The sequence below is a fragment of the Pongo abelii genome, chromosome 1 (assembly GCF_028885655.2).
Source record: "Pongo abelii isolate AG06213 chromosome 1, NHGRI_mPonAbe1-v2.0_pri, whole genome shotgun sequence".
In the NCBI taxonomy this organism is placed as follows: domain Eukaryota; kingdom Metazoa; phylum Chordata; class Mammalia; order Primates; family Hominidae; genus Pongo; species Pongo abelii.
In genome coordinates this window covers 168578475-168595830 of record NC_071985.2, presented here as the reverse complement: position 1 = coordinate 168595830, position 17356 = coordinate 168578475, and the positions used below count along the sequence as shown (strand labels likewise).

Here is a 17356-nt window from a genome sequence, read left to right as displayed (position 1 = left end):
CCAGTACTTATGCTGCCCTGCCCAGAAAAAATGAATTGTTTGTTGAGCGGTGCTAGATTGGGAGGGACCAGCACCTCTGCAACGTATTTCTTAACTTCAGTTTACTCCTTTGGCCTCCTTGGTGTGTGCGTCCAAAGCCTTGGGCTAAAGTAAACTGGAGATTTGGCTTGTTCTCAGACGGGTGTTCCCATCAGGTCTTATAAACAAGGGGAAAAAAATCACTTTCTCAAGGACCCAACTTGAACTTGAAGAGGCCAGTTTGTTGAGACTGGAAGCGGAGCTTATAAAGGCACTGGGAGCTACCAGTGTCACAGCTGGATCTTTAATACCACAGCCATTTCCTGAAAATGTATAGCTTTGCGAAAGCCTTGTCACTTCCAAAGGCTTCAGAAATGCTGATTTGGAAGAGTTCCTATCATTAGGAATGGGACCCAGGTAGTCCCAAATGACATTATTTCTGTGAATACATGTTCTTTGTGAAGGATTTTAAAAAGTTACTATTTATTGAGCTCTTACTATATGCAAGAAATAAGTGCTATACATGCATTGAGCCTCACAAAAACCAGTGAAATAGCTATTATCACCTACATTTTATGAATAAGCAAATGGAGGCAAATCCAACCTCTCCAAGGCCACCCTGCTGGTAAGTGGCAAAGATTTTTTTTTAACTCCCCGTTTTATGTTTCCTTTATTTTTAACCCTAAAAACTTAAGAAAATTTCTACCCAGCATTTATTTATTAAAATTATATTGTGCATCTGAGTCCAGAAAGCCATCATTCAATCAAGATGTTAGTTAATAATTATTGTTGAGAGTCATGGCATGTGGTGCTGCAGCCTTTACAGGCAAGGGCTGTTACCATGGCATTCAATATGCGTGACAGGCACCCTGGCTGTGAGAGCCTGAAAAACGATATAGTCAGGAGGACCTGGGAGTCATTTATGTAATCATATTAGCATCACATTTATTCCATAAGGGCTAACTACTTTGACTCATGGCTTCAATTTCCACATTTAAACTCATCATTTTCGAGATTGATTCTATTTAAATTTTCATCTTAAAAAATTCATTGCATCAGTATTTGAGTACTCCCCCCTGCAGCAGTTTCAGAGATATGTTTATAATTATTTTTAAACAATTTAAGTCAGCAAATATAATTTTCTTGAGACATCATATGACAGAAAGACTCTTAGCATCAGTAGCTTTTCAAAAGTCTAGCAATTGGCATGTCAGTAAAATTCTAGCACAATGGTAGAGTAGAAATTTTAGGTCCACGGTATTTTATAGAATCTAACCCAGTTTCCTGTTTTTTATGTGAGGGATACTAAGCCTAGGGAGGAGGCTAAATGACTTCACCAGACTGTAGAGCTAGTTCGCACAGAGCTGCAATTTGATATTATTAGTTATTTAGGTTTTGTGATGTTTTGATTTATACTTTCTGTACCTGATGATTGTACTGAAAAAGTATTTATTTGAATAAAGGAATATACCAGAATCGTATTTATGAAAATTCTCTCTTTGGACGTGATATAAACAAACACTTCTTCAGAAAAGCATCCAAAACAGCCTCACAGTTAGTAGCATATTTTGAAGTGTTGAAAACTTATTTTCATCTCAGAATGCAACATTGCAACTGTGTTTTAAACCCTAACAGTTGTTTTCCATTAAGTTATTTTAAAATTATTTTTTGAACAAGTATTTCTCAGTCTCATTCTCCAACACTACTCCATGCAAGTGCTATAGGGATTGCAAGACTGAATAAAACTGCCCCTCACAGGACTTTATAATCTTTTGGAGGAGGTAAGACACATGGGAAACTCCACGTCAGAGCCTCTCAAGCATCATACTAGAAGATGATGCTGTTCATTTGGTTCTTAGAGCTGTCACAGACCCTTGGGATGCTAATGGATTTCTAAATGGACTGCATTTTTTTCTTTGCAAAAAGGCTTAGGAACAGTTTAGGAAAGTGGGTGCCTGGCCCTGAGCATGTCAAACATAAACATTCTTAAAGCACCTATTTTATCATGTCACTCCCCAGTTAAAAATCCTTTTAATGGCTATTTATTTCTTGGCAAATATACATTTATTCATTTACCCATTCAAAAAAAATATTTACTAAGTACCTACCACACGCATAAAAGCCACCTCCTCTCCCTGACTTGAAAACCCTCCACAGTCTATGTATTCCATTTAGTTCAGCTTTATTTCCAAAAGTACCCTTTATGAAGCTTGGCTTTCTGTTACCACATGTGACTTTGTATCATAATTATTGGCTTCAGGGCCTCTCTAGAATGTGAACTTTTTCAGGCAAGAAACAGCGTCTTTATCTTTGAACACCCCATTTCCAAATATGCAAGCCAATGTGTAGTGAGTCCTTTGTAAGTTGAGGCCAATGGGGCTAGAATGTAGGGTCCAAACGGGCAAGGATTTTCCTCTGTTATACCCACTCCTGTATCTCTAGGGTCTAGAACAGTACCTGGCCCAAAATGGGGCTTAATAAATATTTTCTTTATGAATGTACACTAAGCGTCAGACCCTCTTAGTGAATACTCTGAAATGCTCTCACCCAAGCTTTTTTTCTCTTTTCCTATTTAAATCCTACCTCAAAGGCAAGTCCAAGTTTCTCCCCTGCTGAACTCTGACAGCACCTTGGGCCTGTGCCAAGCATATTGAGTTCATACCAGAGTCTGTATTGCATTGTTCACTGTTGCTTTTTATTTTTTTATTCCTAATTTCTCTTTCCAACTAAAGGGTGAGTTTCTTAAGGGTATGGGACCATATTTTATATAGCTTCTGACTCCTTTAGAAAGGACTTGATTGATTTCCTGAGACAGTAATTAAACATCAGTCACTTAAGTCTGGAAGATTAAGCATCTCAGGTTTTCCAGTTCCCTTTGTCCTTGATGGATAGATTCCCAGAGACCTAAGCATTTGTGTGGATTTGTGTACACACAGAACACTGAATATTGAAGGCTTATATAAAGCACCACCCTCCAAGAATATATGTATAGCCGCTAAATACCTCTTTTTTTTTTCCTTTAAAAGTGAAACAAAAATTGCCTTAATGGAGATCTAGGGGGTAGGGTGGAGGCATTTGGTGTTGGGAGAGTGAAAATAGGGGACTGGAAATTTGGCACCATCTGCAAAGAGTTTGGGCAACTCGACTTTCCATTTCTGAGAGGTTGCCATGTGCATTGTCATGAATATTACTTTTAGTCAAGTTATATTGGCTAACAGCGGACTCTTTCCAACATGTGGAACTGATTTATTTGACATTTTTCCTCTTACCCACTTTGAAAGCCAAAACAACAACAAAAACCCAATAACCCTTCAGAACCTTTATTGCATTTAGGGAAGTGTTTCCGTCTTGGTTTGCCTGTCTTTGTTCTCCGGGTTCGTGTTTACTCACCCACTCTCCTGGTTTTGAATGCTGTAACAGGAAATCAAGTGATCAAGACTAGAAACCCTTCTCGCTGAGATGATTGCTTTAGATTTTCCCTGCTAAATCAGAGTGCAGGCTGTCCCTTTTTCCCTGTAATTTCTTTTGAGGGCTGGAGTGAACCAAAATAGGCAGCCCTTTGTAAAGGTGACACTTGTCAGCAAATTATGACTCTCCCACATGCTTTCTTAAAATTCAGAGCTCATGTTGGTTTGTAGGGTGTTAAAGTTAAATGCCACCGGAGTAAGGAATTCATAATTTGAGTTCTTTGGCAAACTTGAAGTATCCAAGTGGCTGTGAGTGTGTGTGTGTGTGTCCACACGTGCACACGCACATACACCTACTTAAAGCTGAAAGAGGAGAGGGAAGGAAAAGTGGAAGGAAAGACTTGTTAATTGTTGAGAGAAAGGGAACATTTTTTAGCCTAGGGAGAAAGGATATCTTCCTGTTTTTGCTAGCTAGTCGAGTACCCAACCAAAAAAAATAATGATCTGTATAATTTAGTGCTTAGGCTAGTGGATACACAATGCTTATTTATGCTTTCTGTGTACAATCCACTGTGTTAAGGAATCATGGCATGGGCTAGTTGTCAAGGAATTTACAATAAGGTTAGGACCTAGAAATTCTGAAGACTGGAAGGAAATAAAGTAAAATGTAAATAATATTGGTTTTTATGGAGTAGTCAGGTACAGATTTTTTCCCTTCTTTATATATTTTCAGATGTTTTGTAATGGACATATTACTTTGATTGTAGCATAGACAGTCTTTGCCATAGAACTTTAGAAAATGGAGAAATTGCCATTGGTGGGAGGTTAAGAATGAGGTGTGGGGCTGGGAGCGGTGGTTCACACCTGTAATCCCAGCACTTTGGGAGGCTGAAGTGGACAGATTGCTTGAGCCCAGAAGTTCGAGACCAACTTGGACAACATGGCGACACCCTGTCTCTACCAAACAAAACAAAATGAAACCAACAAAAAAGATTAGCTAGGCGTGCTGGTACGCTCCTGTATTTCCAGCTACTCAGGAGGCTGAGGCGAGAGGATCACTGGAGCCTGGGAGGTCAAGTCTGCAGTGAGACGTGATCATGCCACTGCACTCCATCCACCTGGGTGATAAGAAAACAAAAACAGAATGAGGTGGGAGTGGAGTCAGTAAATATCTAAACAGGTATTTTTGTTCCCCCATACCTCCAACTATCATAGAACAACTATCATTAATAGAATGTTGTTATAGTCTTAAAAGATTAACTATAGTAAAATAGAATAATAGTAGATAACTATCATAATGGTGTGTGAAGTACATTTATAATATTTTTAGTGCACTCTATATGAATTGATCTTCTCGTTTATGAGATAAATGAGTTATGTAAAGCACTTAGTGCCTGACAGATAGTAAGCACTATATAAGCATTAGCTATTATCATTATTTATAGCAACATTAAAACAAAATATGGAAGTTTGTTGAGCTGGGTCATGTGTACCTGGGCGTACAGTTTGATTTGCACAAGGTCATCTATTGTGTCACTGATGCATTTTTTTTTTAATTCCCAGTGTAAGCCTGTTCCTTTGCCATGGTTTTCAGTAACTAAGCATTTCCCTTTGTTATATAAACTGGAATAGCCCTGGTTTCTCGCAAGTCACTGTGCCGTTCAAGACATAGTTTTTATAGTGAGCATCAAACGTAAGCCTCTGAATTTATTTTCTCCTCAGAAAGCTCTTGAGGTGGTGTAGAGTCTAGTTGTAACTTTGGATGTATGTGCTTTTGTGAGTTTGACAACTCTGAAAAATGTTTGTCTTTCTCTGTTATATATTCAATTTTAAGATTTGTGGGGGAAGAAAGGAAAAATATATATTTTAGATATAATTTACAGACAAGCCCTGTTACTATTTTGATCAACTTCTAGGTGTTACATAAGTTTTCTCTATTAAACTCTATTAAAGATGATCTTTGCATAGGGGATTACATATAAATTTAGGAGTAAGACAGGCTTTGTGTTCAGACTTGACCATGTACTTACTAATATTCAGCTTTATCAAATTAGTCTCTCAGAACCTCAGTTCCCTCATCTGTAAAATGAGGACATAGTTATAAAGGTCATTGTAAATATTAAATGAGACAATGTGTTGCAAAGCACCTGAGTGCATTCCAGGCCCTTAGGATACATGGCAACATTATGATACATAGTACATCCACAAACACATCCACACACACACACATACACACGCATAATTAGAATAATATTTATATATTTAAATGCTGCTTTACACATATTAACAATAAATTTTTTATATAAACATGCTTTTAATAGCTGCACAATGTTTTTGATTGGATGAAGAGTCTTTTAATTGGTTTCCTATTGTTGGATAATCAGGTTACTTTCTAGTTTTCTTTTTAGTGGTAACCTTTTCCATACTCTTGGCAAACTATTTTCTTGAACCACCTGTATCCAAAATGAACAAATTCTGAGATTAAAAATTGACCAAAGGCCAGGCATGGTGACTCATGCCTGTTATCTCAGCACTTTGGGAGGCCGAGGTGGGAAGATTGCTTGAGGCTAGAAGTTTGAGACCAATCTCAGCGACATAGCAAGATCCTGTCTCTAAAATATATATATATGTATATATATACACATATACATATATATACATATATATATATTTTTTTTTTTTTTTGTAAATTGGCCAGCAGTGGTGATGCACATGTCCTAGCTACTTGGGAGGCTGAGGTGAGAGGATCACTTGAGCCCAGGAATTCAAAGCTGCAGTGAGCTAGGATCATGCCACTACACTCCAGCCTGGGTAGCACAGTAAGACTGTCTCTAAAATAATAATAATAATTTTAAAAGTGACCAAGATCTATAGCAACAGATTTTTGACCTCAGAATGCAGAATAATTAGCCTCATCAGAGAATGCCATTTTTATTGGGCCTTCCATTTGTTTAATAGTATGAGGTTAAATAGTCTGGTAAAAATCAGATGATGTCTAATCTGGACAAGAGGGTTCCCTTCAAACCTGGTAAAAGGTTATTCATGGGGTATACTTAGGGAAGAATACAGTCATACACATTTTATTTCTTAAAATACTTAAATTAGGTTTTCATTAATTACCTTTTCAGTGCTTTTTTTTTTTTTTTTTTTTTGGGTAGAAACAGGGCTTCACCGTGTCGGCCATGTGATCCACCCACCTCAGCCTCCCAAAATGCTAGGATTACAGGCGTGAGTCGCCACACCCAGCCCCATGATTTTTAAAAAAAATTTGTTTAAATGACAGCATTTTGTCTTTTAGTGGTTAGTGTTGGTCAACTTCTTGTGATAACAGTGGTGATCTATATTTTCCTCCCCTTTAACCACAATGCCTGGAATCATAGGAACAGATCCAGAGCTGAATGAAGCCATTACTCAACTGTCAGCCATATGTGCTTGCCACAGAGACCCATAAATAGCAAGAGAATAAGCTTTTGAATAAAAACTCAGTCCACATTTTCTTAGCAAATATCAGGGAGGGAGACCCACAGAATCTCATTAGGCTTGCAAAGGTATTTATTTCTTTGCTGTGGTATTCTGCTGTAGCATTCATTTCAATATCTAGTTAAAATTTGGCAGAGTTGTTGGTGGCGTGAAGGTTGTTGGGCCAACTGTCTGGACTGACCATCTTATTAAACACACATGTAATTGTCCTTGTTCCAGAAAAGTGGAATTCTCTTGCCATTTGTCAAGCAGGCTCAATTAATTTGGGAGATTTGGGAAGGGAGGAGATGATGGTTTGGGAGGGTGGGTCAGTGAATGGAGAGAGGGAAGGACTAAGGTGCAGCCAGTACAAGGTGGGGAAGGCAGGCTACCCATGCACGCACGCACACATACCCCCACCCCCCCACACACACACACCAAGATGTTTGTCTTTTTTTTTTTTCTTCCCCTTAGAGTAGAGGTAGGCGGAACTGTATTCAACTGTTATTATGTGACTCTAATTTTTAACTTCATTTGTGTTGAACCTGCTCTTTTGGGGAGGGAGCGGGGAGGCAGTGCTTAGGGAATAAAAGAAAGGAATATGTAAAGAGATTTGATTTAATAATGTAACATACCTTTAGAACATTTAGGTTGGATGAAACTCAGTAAAGATACCCCTTTTCTTGCTGAAAATACAGATTTGTACAGTACTGTTAGATGGAAGCTGGAGAACTAAGCAATATTGTATATACTTAAAGTATGAGGGAACAATTAAGATGTAGCCTTGGGGAAGGCTTAGGAGACCTTATCTGTGAATTGCTAGTTGACTCTTCAGTTAGCATAGCCCCAGTTGTATCTGGATTATGGATTGTGGTTTAGATTTTTCTTTGAGTTTTTATAATAGCCCAGTTACTAGAGTCTTGCCCTTCCTTTTTAAGAATGCATAAATAGTTTTAAAAATATACAAAACAATTGTGTGTTTACAAAAACATTTGAGTAGAGTATATTTTAGAGAGACTACCTAGAATGTATGTTTAAAGTAAATTTATTGAAGCATAGCATACAGAAGAATGCACAGTCTTTTAAGTGTACATCTTGATGAATTCTCACAAAAGTGAACACATCCGGTAACCAGCAACCACATCAAGAAACAGAAAATGTCAGCATCCCGGAAGCTCCTTTTATGCCCTATTCTATTCATTCTCCCACAAAGAACAACCACTATGCTGACTTTTAACAGGCTAGATTAGTTTTGCCTGGTTTTGAACTTTATGTAAATGGAATTATACCCTTTGTATGCTAGTGTCTGGCATCTTTCACTCAGTATCATGTTTGTGAGATTCATCATGTTGATGCATGTTGCAATCGTTTTTCATTCTCATCACTGAATATTCTGTTATGTGAATTCACCACAGTTTAATTTTCTATTGCTGATAGGCATTTGAGTATTCTAGGTAGGTGCTACTACGAGTAGTTTTGCTGGGTGAACATTGTTGTATACTGTACTTGTCTTTTGATGAACACACAACCATGTGTCTGCAAGGTGTATACCAAGGATTGCAATTGCTGAGTCATAAATATCCATATAATTAACTTGAGAAGATACCGCCAGTTTTCCAAGGTGCATGCATTAATGAGAGAAAGGTCAGTTTTGTCTCTAAATCAGAGTGCTCAGTTACCATGCACATAAGAATAAGACATTTTGTTCTTGTTTTCTTTTAATTACAGAAATAAATTAACAAGATTCTGTGAAATGTTTCTATTTAAAATAACATTTTAAAACTCTTCACCTATTTTAATCTGTTCACTATGTATAATAAAACATATTTTTAGTTTTAGTATTTGATGAAGAATTTTAAAAACAAGAAAGAGTAATGGGCAGGGCTGTGCAGTATCTTTGGCTTCATTTCCAGGGATTTGCAAAGTGAGGAGAGTTAACTTCTGACTCCCTTGGGGTTGCGTTCACATTGAGAGTTCAGATTTCTGGGATTCCTTTAGCCCTCTGGGGAGTTGGGATAAAGGAAAGTGACAACTTGGAATAGAAAGCAGAATGCTCACCCTGCCTACCCTAACCCTGTTACTGTGAGTAAATCATCCAAGAGGACTGAAGGATCAGACCTGTCATGATGGCCCTTCATTTTCTTTTCCTTTTTCTTTTACTTTTTTTTTTTTTTTTGAGACATGGTCTGACTCTGTTACCCGGGCTGGAGTGCAGTAGCACAATCTTGGCTCACTGCAGCCTCTGCCTCCTGGGCTCAAGTGATCCTCCCACCTCTGCCTCCTGAGTAGCTGAACTACCCGTGGGTGCCATCACACCCGGCTAATTTTTATATTTTTTCATATAAACGAGGTTTTGCCATGTTGGCCAGGCTGGTCTTGAACTCCTAAGCTTAAGTGATCCACCTGCCTCAGCCTCCCAAAATCCTGGGATTACAGGCATGAGCCACCACTCCCAGTGGCCGATCATTTTCATGTTTTAGGAAAAATGTTCCTTTCCATTTCCATTTTCCAAGTCCTCTATTAACCAGGAAAATCTTTACCCTGAAGTCACAAAAATGTTGGCTAGATGTATCATTTTGAATTCCTGGCTCTTGCATTAAAATCAAAAGCTCCCAAAAGCCCCGTACTCTATTTCTTTTATAATTTTACATAGCAATAGAAGTAATAAAAAATAAAACCTTTGTCTGGGATTCTTTAATTACCCTGGACAATATATCTTGCTTAAAATAAAATGGACAGAAAAAAAACCCCAAATGTTCATTTTTTTTCCTACATGCAGGTATTAGGATTCCTAGGCTATACAGAAGAAGAAGGTGATATGAATGAATTTGTTTAATAGCTTTGCTAAATACAATGCCTGTTTTTAACTCAAGGTCTAGATTTAGGCCTCAATGCTTCAACTTTTTACCTGGGATATATTTTCTACCTTTGGAAGTGTAGTTTTTTAGTCTGTAAAATGTGGTTTCAGACCCCTGCCCTGCCTACCACATACAGTTGTTACGAAGATCAAATGCAATAATTTATGTGAAATTGTAAAGTATAAAAGTACTAAGCCTTTGAGAGCTGGGCTTAGCAGGCCCTGCATTTTAAGAAAGACAATTACTGTCCACTGACCTAGAGCATAGTGAAAATTCACCCTGTAGTTTGAGATCTTGTGCACACACATAAGCCTGAACTTTTTTGTTGTTGTTTTGTTTGTTTTTTTGAGACAGAATTTCGTTCTTGTTGCCCAAGCTGGAGTGCGATGGTGCGATCTTGACTCACTGCAACCTCTGCCTCCTGGGTTCAAGCGATTCTCCTGCCTCAGCCTCCCGAGTAGCTGGGATTACAGGTGTGCACCACCATGCCTGGCTAATTTTTTGTATATTTAATAGAAATGGGGTTTCACCATGTTAGCCAGGCTTGTCTTGAACTCCTGACCTCAGGTGATCTGCCCACCTAGGCCTCCCAAAGTGCTGGGATTACAGGCATGAGCCACCGCGCCCAGCCTAAGCCTGAACTTTTCACCTTGCACCAAATGTGGCTGATCGGTTAAGTCATGAGTTACTTGTCTAGGTTCTACTGGCTTCCCATGGCATCTCACTAAAGTTCTTAAAGCTCCTCTCCATCCCACACCCCAACTACTTGAGGAAGGAGAAGGGGTAAAAAAATGTTTTGCTTTGGTGATAGCCCCGAACTATGACCTAACACATCCCCTTTCACTTCTGGGGTCGATACAGGGTTATACAAAATAGGTAGTCTATAGAATCACTACTGCTTACATTTAAAACATCTTTCTTGCTTTTAAAATTTTCTTTTGCCCACCCACATTTATTAGATATGAAGAATATAAAAATGGTTATGTCATAAAAAGATCTACTAAGATAAAAGTATTAGTAATCACTCCTGTTAAGATAATAAATGAGTAAAATAGGGATGAAAACACAGCTTCTCGAACCCTTCCGGGCATATATTCTTTATTACTACTGAGGAATTCACCTTTGTTTTAACAAAAAAGAGAAGGAAGTATCTGATTTGGCCCTTTGTGGGTGTTGGCTTGAGCAGGGTGGATCTGGAGTAGTTCATGCCTCCTTCATCAGTCAACTCGGTGGAAGCATTTGCCAAGATAGAACAGATACTGTATCAATTGGAATATCACTGCCAGAAAGGAAATAAGAAATTGACCATGTTTATCAAGATCTGGAGTCACTACATGAATTATGTTACTTTTAATAAAAATGTACTGTTGGCACTATTTAACAGCTTTTGGAAATCAAATTGTATGAGAATAGAGAATATATTCTGGGGGGCATGGGTGGTAATGACATTGACCAGGCCTCTAAGAGCATTATAATGTAGTGAACTAAGATGTCCCCCAAAGATCTGGAAGAGGTCCGTAGGTTCTTAATCCTTCTTCCAAAATGAGTATTTCAGGATTTAGAATCCTAATGCCCCCGAATGTAAAACACCTGTAGTGGTATCTAGAGCAGAGCCCCATAATCAAATACATTGGTTGAGATCTGCATCAAAATGTATAAATAGCACACTAAGTGGTTTAACAAGGACTATACATACACATCAGTTCAAGTTAGGATTTACTGCCAAATAAGTTCAGGCTATTTCATATTTTGCTAACAAATGTGTTATGTAAAACTTTTTATTTTCAGAGCCTTTTGAATTTTGAAATTACACATAGGGATTGTTGATCTGCATTATGTTCAGGTGTTAGCTCAGGACTGCAGCATCTTTTAATGTATGTAAAGCAATCAGGTAGCAAATTCTTATAAGACAATATAGTTAGGAGCGCCAGATCTGAAGTCACATTGCCTGGGTTCAGATTCCAGCCTTGCCAAGTGATTTGGGGGTATGTTATTTAATCTCCCAGACTCTTAGTTTTTCATCTTTAAAGCTACAGTAATTTTAAATGAACATTAAATAAAATATATACATGAGGCACAATATCTGGATTGCCCTAGGCACTTGGTAAATATGCTTCAGTTTCCTCATCTATGTAGAGATAATAATAGTGCCTATCACAAAGGTGTTTCATGAGAGTTAAATAAATAAATGTAATGTGCTTAGAATAGTGTCCACTCCATGGTAAGTATTCAGTAGATATTAGCCAATGATAATATCATTATGAACATTACTAGAAACCTGTAATGAACTTTCCTACCAACAGAGTCATTTTCAGAAAAGAAAATGACAATAAACATCTGTTGAGTAATGAGTGGCACATTGGAGAATGATGGGAGGCACCATGATTTGTAATTATAATTTTCCAGACTGTAATTTCATCCTAGTCCTTCTCAAGTTTGTTTGCTTCCCTCCACCCTGCACTCCACCCCCCGACCAAAACCTCCCTCTAAGCCCCAGCAGCTTGATCTTCCTTCATTTGGTCTGTTTAGATGTACATTGCATGATGAAGTTGGCTTCACTTGTCTTCTGTGCCACAACCATGCAGGTGTGTTAGGCCATCTGGGAAGCTGTCCCAGATGCTGACAAACCCTTGGCAGCAGGATGGAAAGGAAGAAGGAAATTTTGGCTGACATCTCCAGGTCTGACTCCTTACTTATCTGGAGAGTTCAGTGGTATCTTTAAAGCTTGAAGATAAATGATAAGGCTGCTGCTCTTTTTCTTTTTTTTTTTTTTTTTTTGCTCCTCTAACAGATACATAACTTAGATTCTCATTTTTTAGTTTGTTATATGTTAATCTCTTGTGATTACTCAGTAACGGTACAGATTGGTAAAGTCGTAAGTCTGCAGAGACATTTTAAATAGACGCAATGTATGGAGGAGTAGGTACCAGCTAGGCAGGGACCAGTGGAAGAATGTGTGTGCTTGTGTGCTGTAGTTTGGCCTAATGTCTTGGCACAGCTGTCATATTTCCTGGCATGTAAGAACTGGATCTTCTCTTAAGTCCACACATATTTGGCAAGCCCTATTATGTTATTCTCCCGATGGGGTGCTTGAGTAACGAAGGTGATAGATAATATTGGGTAGGTACTGACTGAACAGGGACATGAGAGGATATGAAAAGAATCCCTTTTAAAGATCTTTATTGCATTAGATGTTAGTGTCTGTAAACAATTACAGCATTCAGGGAGTACAGGATTTAAATGAGAAACACAATTTGGTCAGATTATACCAGTCGGATAAAATGGCATGGACTCCGGAAATCTATAATTAAATGTATTTTTGAAAATGAAAAATATAGTGTAACACCTGGTTTATTTCACTACAGAGGTGCCTGGATATTGCTTACATAAGTGTGATTGACTTTGGCTGATACTTAGGTTTCTTTCTGTAAAATTACTGCATTTTAATTAAAATTTTTTTTCTACTAGATTCTATTTGTTGTAAACAAATTATTCACATACAAACTCATATAGAAAATGACTTATTTAGCAAATCTCATGTTCATTTTCTTTTCATTGCAGCGGATATTCAACTCCTTTGTTTACACTGAGAAAATCTCAAATGGAGAAAGTGAAGTACAGCAGGTAAGAGGCTATGAGTACTTGACACTCCCTGTCTTTGTCTTGCTTTTAGATGTGGCTTCGTCACTCTTTCCAAGCAATCTCCACTTGAGGTTTCCTGTTCTTTCTCTCTGTATAATTTCACGTGCATCTCATGCATAATGGTGACAACCTTACATTTTGGATTCTTAGAGGCGGTTAAAAACTTATGTGCATGGTTTTCTGCTATCCACGCTATAATTTGGAACTATTTAATTCCTTTTTGTTTTAAAAATTCCTAAACGACTCACACCTAAAAACATTGAAAATTATTTTATCTGATGTAGAAAATAAGTGTCCAGGCTTTGGAATCAGACAGACCCCACGTCAAATTCTGGTTTTCCTCCTTATTTTGTGGCCCCAGTAAGCAATTTAGCCTTTTTGAGCTGCAGTTTCTCAATCTTAAATAAGAGGAACATAATACTACCTTATGGGGTTGTGAGAATTAAATGATGACAAATTGACCAAGAATGAAATAAAATTGTAATTCTGGCATAGAAGCAGCTCATTGGATGTTGGCTTCTTTTGTTCTTTTCTTTTTCTTTCCTCTTTTTTTTCCTTTGCTTCTCCCCTCCCATCTTCTTTCAGTTCTCTGTGGAGTCAAGAAGTTTTGAGGTCAGATTCTATTTACTTTATTTATAGCTGGCTTCAGATGGACTGCCTCCTAAAACATAGTGTTGGTGAACCTGGTCGTAAATAATTGATCTGTGCTTGAAAAGAAGGGTGGTAAATAGGAGTTGGTTTTAATTTCAGCGAAGCCACCAACTTCTTTACAGTATGTGACCATCAACACCATCAACTAGTAATTTGAAGCTAGGTTTGAAACTCAAGTAAAAAACAGAACCAAGCTAAAAACCAGAGTGTAGCAGACTGCTTCCACAGAATAGAAAGATAACTATAGTAAACTGCATACAATTTTAAACTCTCTGAGATTCCGCCATTATTATGTTCATGGAGAACAGCTTGACATTTACAAGGGTCCTTATAGTAAAGTTGTTTGTAGGATACTTATTTACTTATAATAAATTACCGTGGTTTAATCTTGAAGTGCAGCATTTCCTGTTTAGAGACATTGACTTTTTAAAGATTGGGTTTCTGCAGGTTAAATATAGAGGATATAAATAGTCATGTATATGTATATTCTTTTTCTTAGCTTTAGATATTTTTAAAAGCTGATGGCCTGAGTATTTATTTATTGTAGTAAATAGGATGTAGTTTGCTGTGCTAAGTCTTATCTTCATAATTCCTGTCTTATTTTTATTTCAGCAAACTAGAAAGTTCTTTAGGGTCGTGAAATTTAAGAGATTTTTTATGAGTGAAGATTTCTGAACGAAGCATGTTCAAGGAAACTTTCTGGGAGACCAGAGGCCATTTGATAACATTTTAAAGAAACTGATCCAGGGATATCAGTTTTGCCACTTTCCTTCAAGTAACAGATACAAGTTCTTACTTAGGCTGTTTTCAAATGTGAAAGTTTTTCCCCCCCACCCCCCTTGCACTGATGTCATTTTTTATTTATCTAGCTAGGAACAAGTTTAGAAGCCTTTAATAATAATTTTAGAGATTATAGCTGGTGACTGAGCACTTATGGAACATCAGTGCTAGGCAACTTCCATGTATATCACATTGATTTTTACCAAATAACCTTGAAGGAAAGATATCTTATTACAGATGAGGAAATTGGGGCTCCAAGAGGTAAAATAAGTTATTTGTAGTTGATGGATATCAAGCAGGACAGCTAGCTTTTGAAATAAATATGACAGAAAGTTTTATTATTTGTATTTTTATTTTGTTTTATTTTTTTTTTGAGACAGGATCTTGCTCTGTCGCCCATGCTGGGGTGCAGTGGTGTGATCATAGCTCACTGCATCCTTAATCTTCCAGGCTTGATCAAGTGATCCTCCCATCTCAGCCTCTCAAGTAACTCGGACTACAGGCACATGGCCACATGCCCAGCTGATTTTTTGTTGTTGTTGTTTTTAGTAAAGATGAGGTCTTGCCATGTTGCCCAGGCTGGTCTCACAAACTCCTCAGCTCAAACAATCCTCCTGCCATGGCCTTCCAAAGTGCTGGGATTACAGGCATGGGCCACTGTGCCCAGCCTATTATCTGTATTTTTAATTTGACATAGTTTATTTTTAAAATACATGTTTTCATCAGATACAGGAGTCTCTGCCAAACTGTCTTTATCTGAATAATTCAAGTGCAAGGGAATTATACAGTCTATTCTGTGTGTCTTCTCACTGATTGTCAAAAAGTTCTTTTTTATATTGAACCAGAAGTGTACTGACTTTTAAATTCCTCCAGTCTCTCCAGTCCATCCTCTGGAAGAACCCTTAACAAATAGATCTATGTCTGTTGTTTATCCCAAAAATGAGGACAGTTGTGTCATTGTTATTATCATTTAGCCTAAATTTTAGTATAAACAGATCTTAAATAATTTCTTCTTCTGTGACATGATTTCCAGATCCTTTCAGTACTGTGGTCATTATTACAACAACATAACAATAAAAGCTCATATTTACGCATTTATTGAAAAATTTGCTATCACTTCATTATGATGGTTCTCCCATGGGTTGAATTGAACACGGGATTTCTCATTCTACAGTGAAAACACAGACACTTCAGTACCTTCTTCACTTAAATAACTGCTTAGACATTCTAGACTCTGTGGGCCTGGACAGTACCCAGAATGAAATCTTTAGGGACATGTTTACCTCCTGTGTTTCCTATTCTGTAAAATATCCGCCATCACAATCACTCACACTTCTATGTCCTTTGAACTTCAGAACAACTCCATGAGGTAGGTGGCAGTATTATTATTAGCAATGTTCAGAAAGGCCACGGATCCTTTCTGCTAGTAGGTAATTAAGCTGGCTTTTAAAACAATTGTGAAATTTATCAAATATATGGAGATGTGTAAAACATACATATAAATAAATATATTTAAATGAACATCTTAACTTACTACCCAGTTAAAGAAATGAAGCATTACCAAACTTAGAAGGCCCTTGTATGACCTTCCAAAGAGAATATCTTCCTCCCTCTCTCTCAGAGGTAGCCTTATCCTAATTTTTTGTTAGCAATCCCCTTGCATTTTTTTGTTTTGATTTGTTTTATATGTACTTATCCCCAAATTAATTTTGTGTTTGGCTATTTTTGTTCTTTATATAAATTTTAAGCATATGTTTATATTCACATATCTTGCTAGTTTCACTCAGCTTCATATTCGTTAGAAGCACCCATGTTGACATCTGTAATTAAGGGTCATTTATTTCCATTTCTGTGGTATTCCATTACATGCAATTTATGTACCCATTTTATAGCTGACATTGTTTGGGCCGTTTCTAATTTTGTTGTTGTTTTGTTTTTTAAGAGACAGGTTCTCGCTCTGTTGCCCAGGCTGGAGTGCAGTGGCACAGTCATTGCCCATTGCAGCCTCAAACTCCTGAGCTCAAGCAATCCTCCTGCCTCAGCCTCCCAAGTAGTTGGGACTACGTGTACACCACTAAATCTGGCTAATTTTTAAAATGTTATTCTAATGTTTTGATTTTTGTTCATACCTCCATACATAGTACAGAAGGAATAATTCCTTTAATTGCAGGAATTTTATTATCCTTGGCCTCCTGCCAGCTTAATGATGGTAGAACTGTGTGTTGTATGTGTGTCTCCACACACCACTGCCCTAAATAGTGGGGCACAGGACACTATTCAGCTCAGGTGGAGAATCACTTCTCTAGAGTAGAAGTGCTGGGTGTCAGTGTTCAACATGACTGAATAAAGCCAGACTGCTTCCACAGTGGCTGTCATGGGTCACTTGCTTATCTGCATCTCCTTTAATATCTGATATTATCTGATTTTTAATCCTTTGCCAAATGTGGGGGTGTCTGAAATTGTATCAGGTGAGTTTCATTTGCCTCACTCTGATTACAAATGAAGTTGAAACACCTTTTTGCATGCTTATAGTAAATTTTT

General features: G+C 37.6%; 1 protein-coding gene across 2 annotated transcripts in view; it reads left to right on the top strand.

Moving 5' to 3' along the window:
• The window catches only part of CACHD1 (cache domain containing 1), a 223768-nt gene that overhangs the window by 66574 nt on the left and 139838 nt on the right, over positions 1 to 17356 (top strand). For both annotated transcript variants that reach the window (XM_024233337.2, XM_054554386.1), the window contains exon 2: positions 13304 to 13366. In XM_024233337.2, the coding sequence (XP_024089105.1) occupies positions 13304 to 13366 (63 nt within the window). The remainder of the gene's footprint in view (positions 1 to 13303; positions 13367 to 17356) is intronic.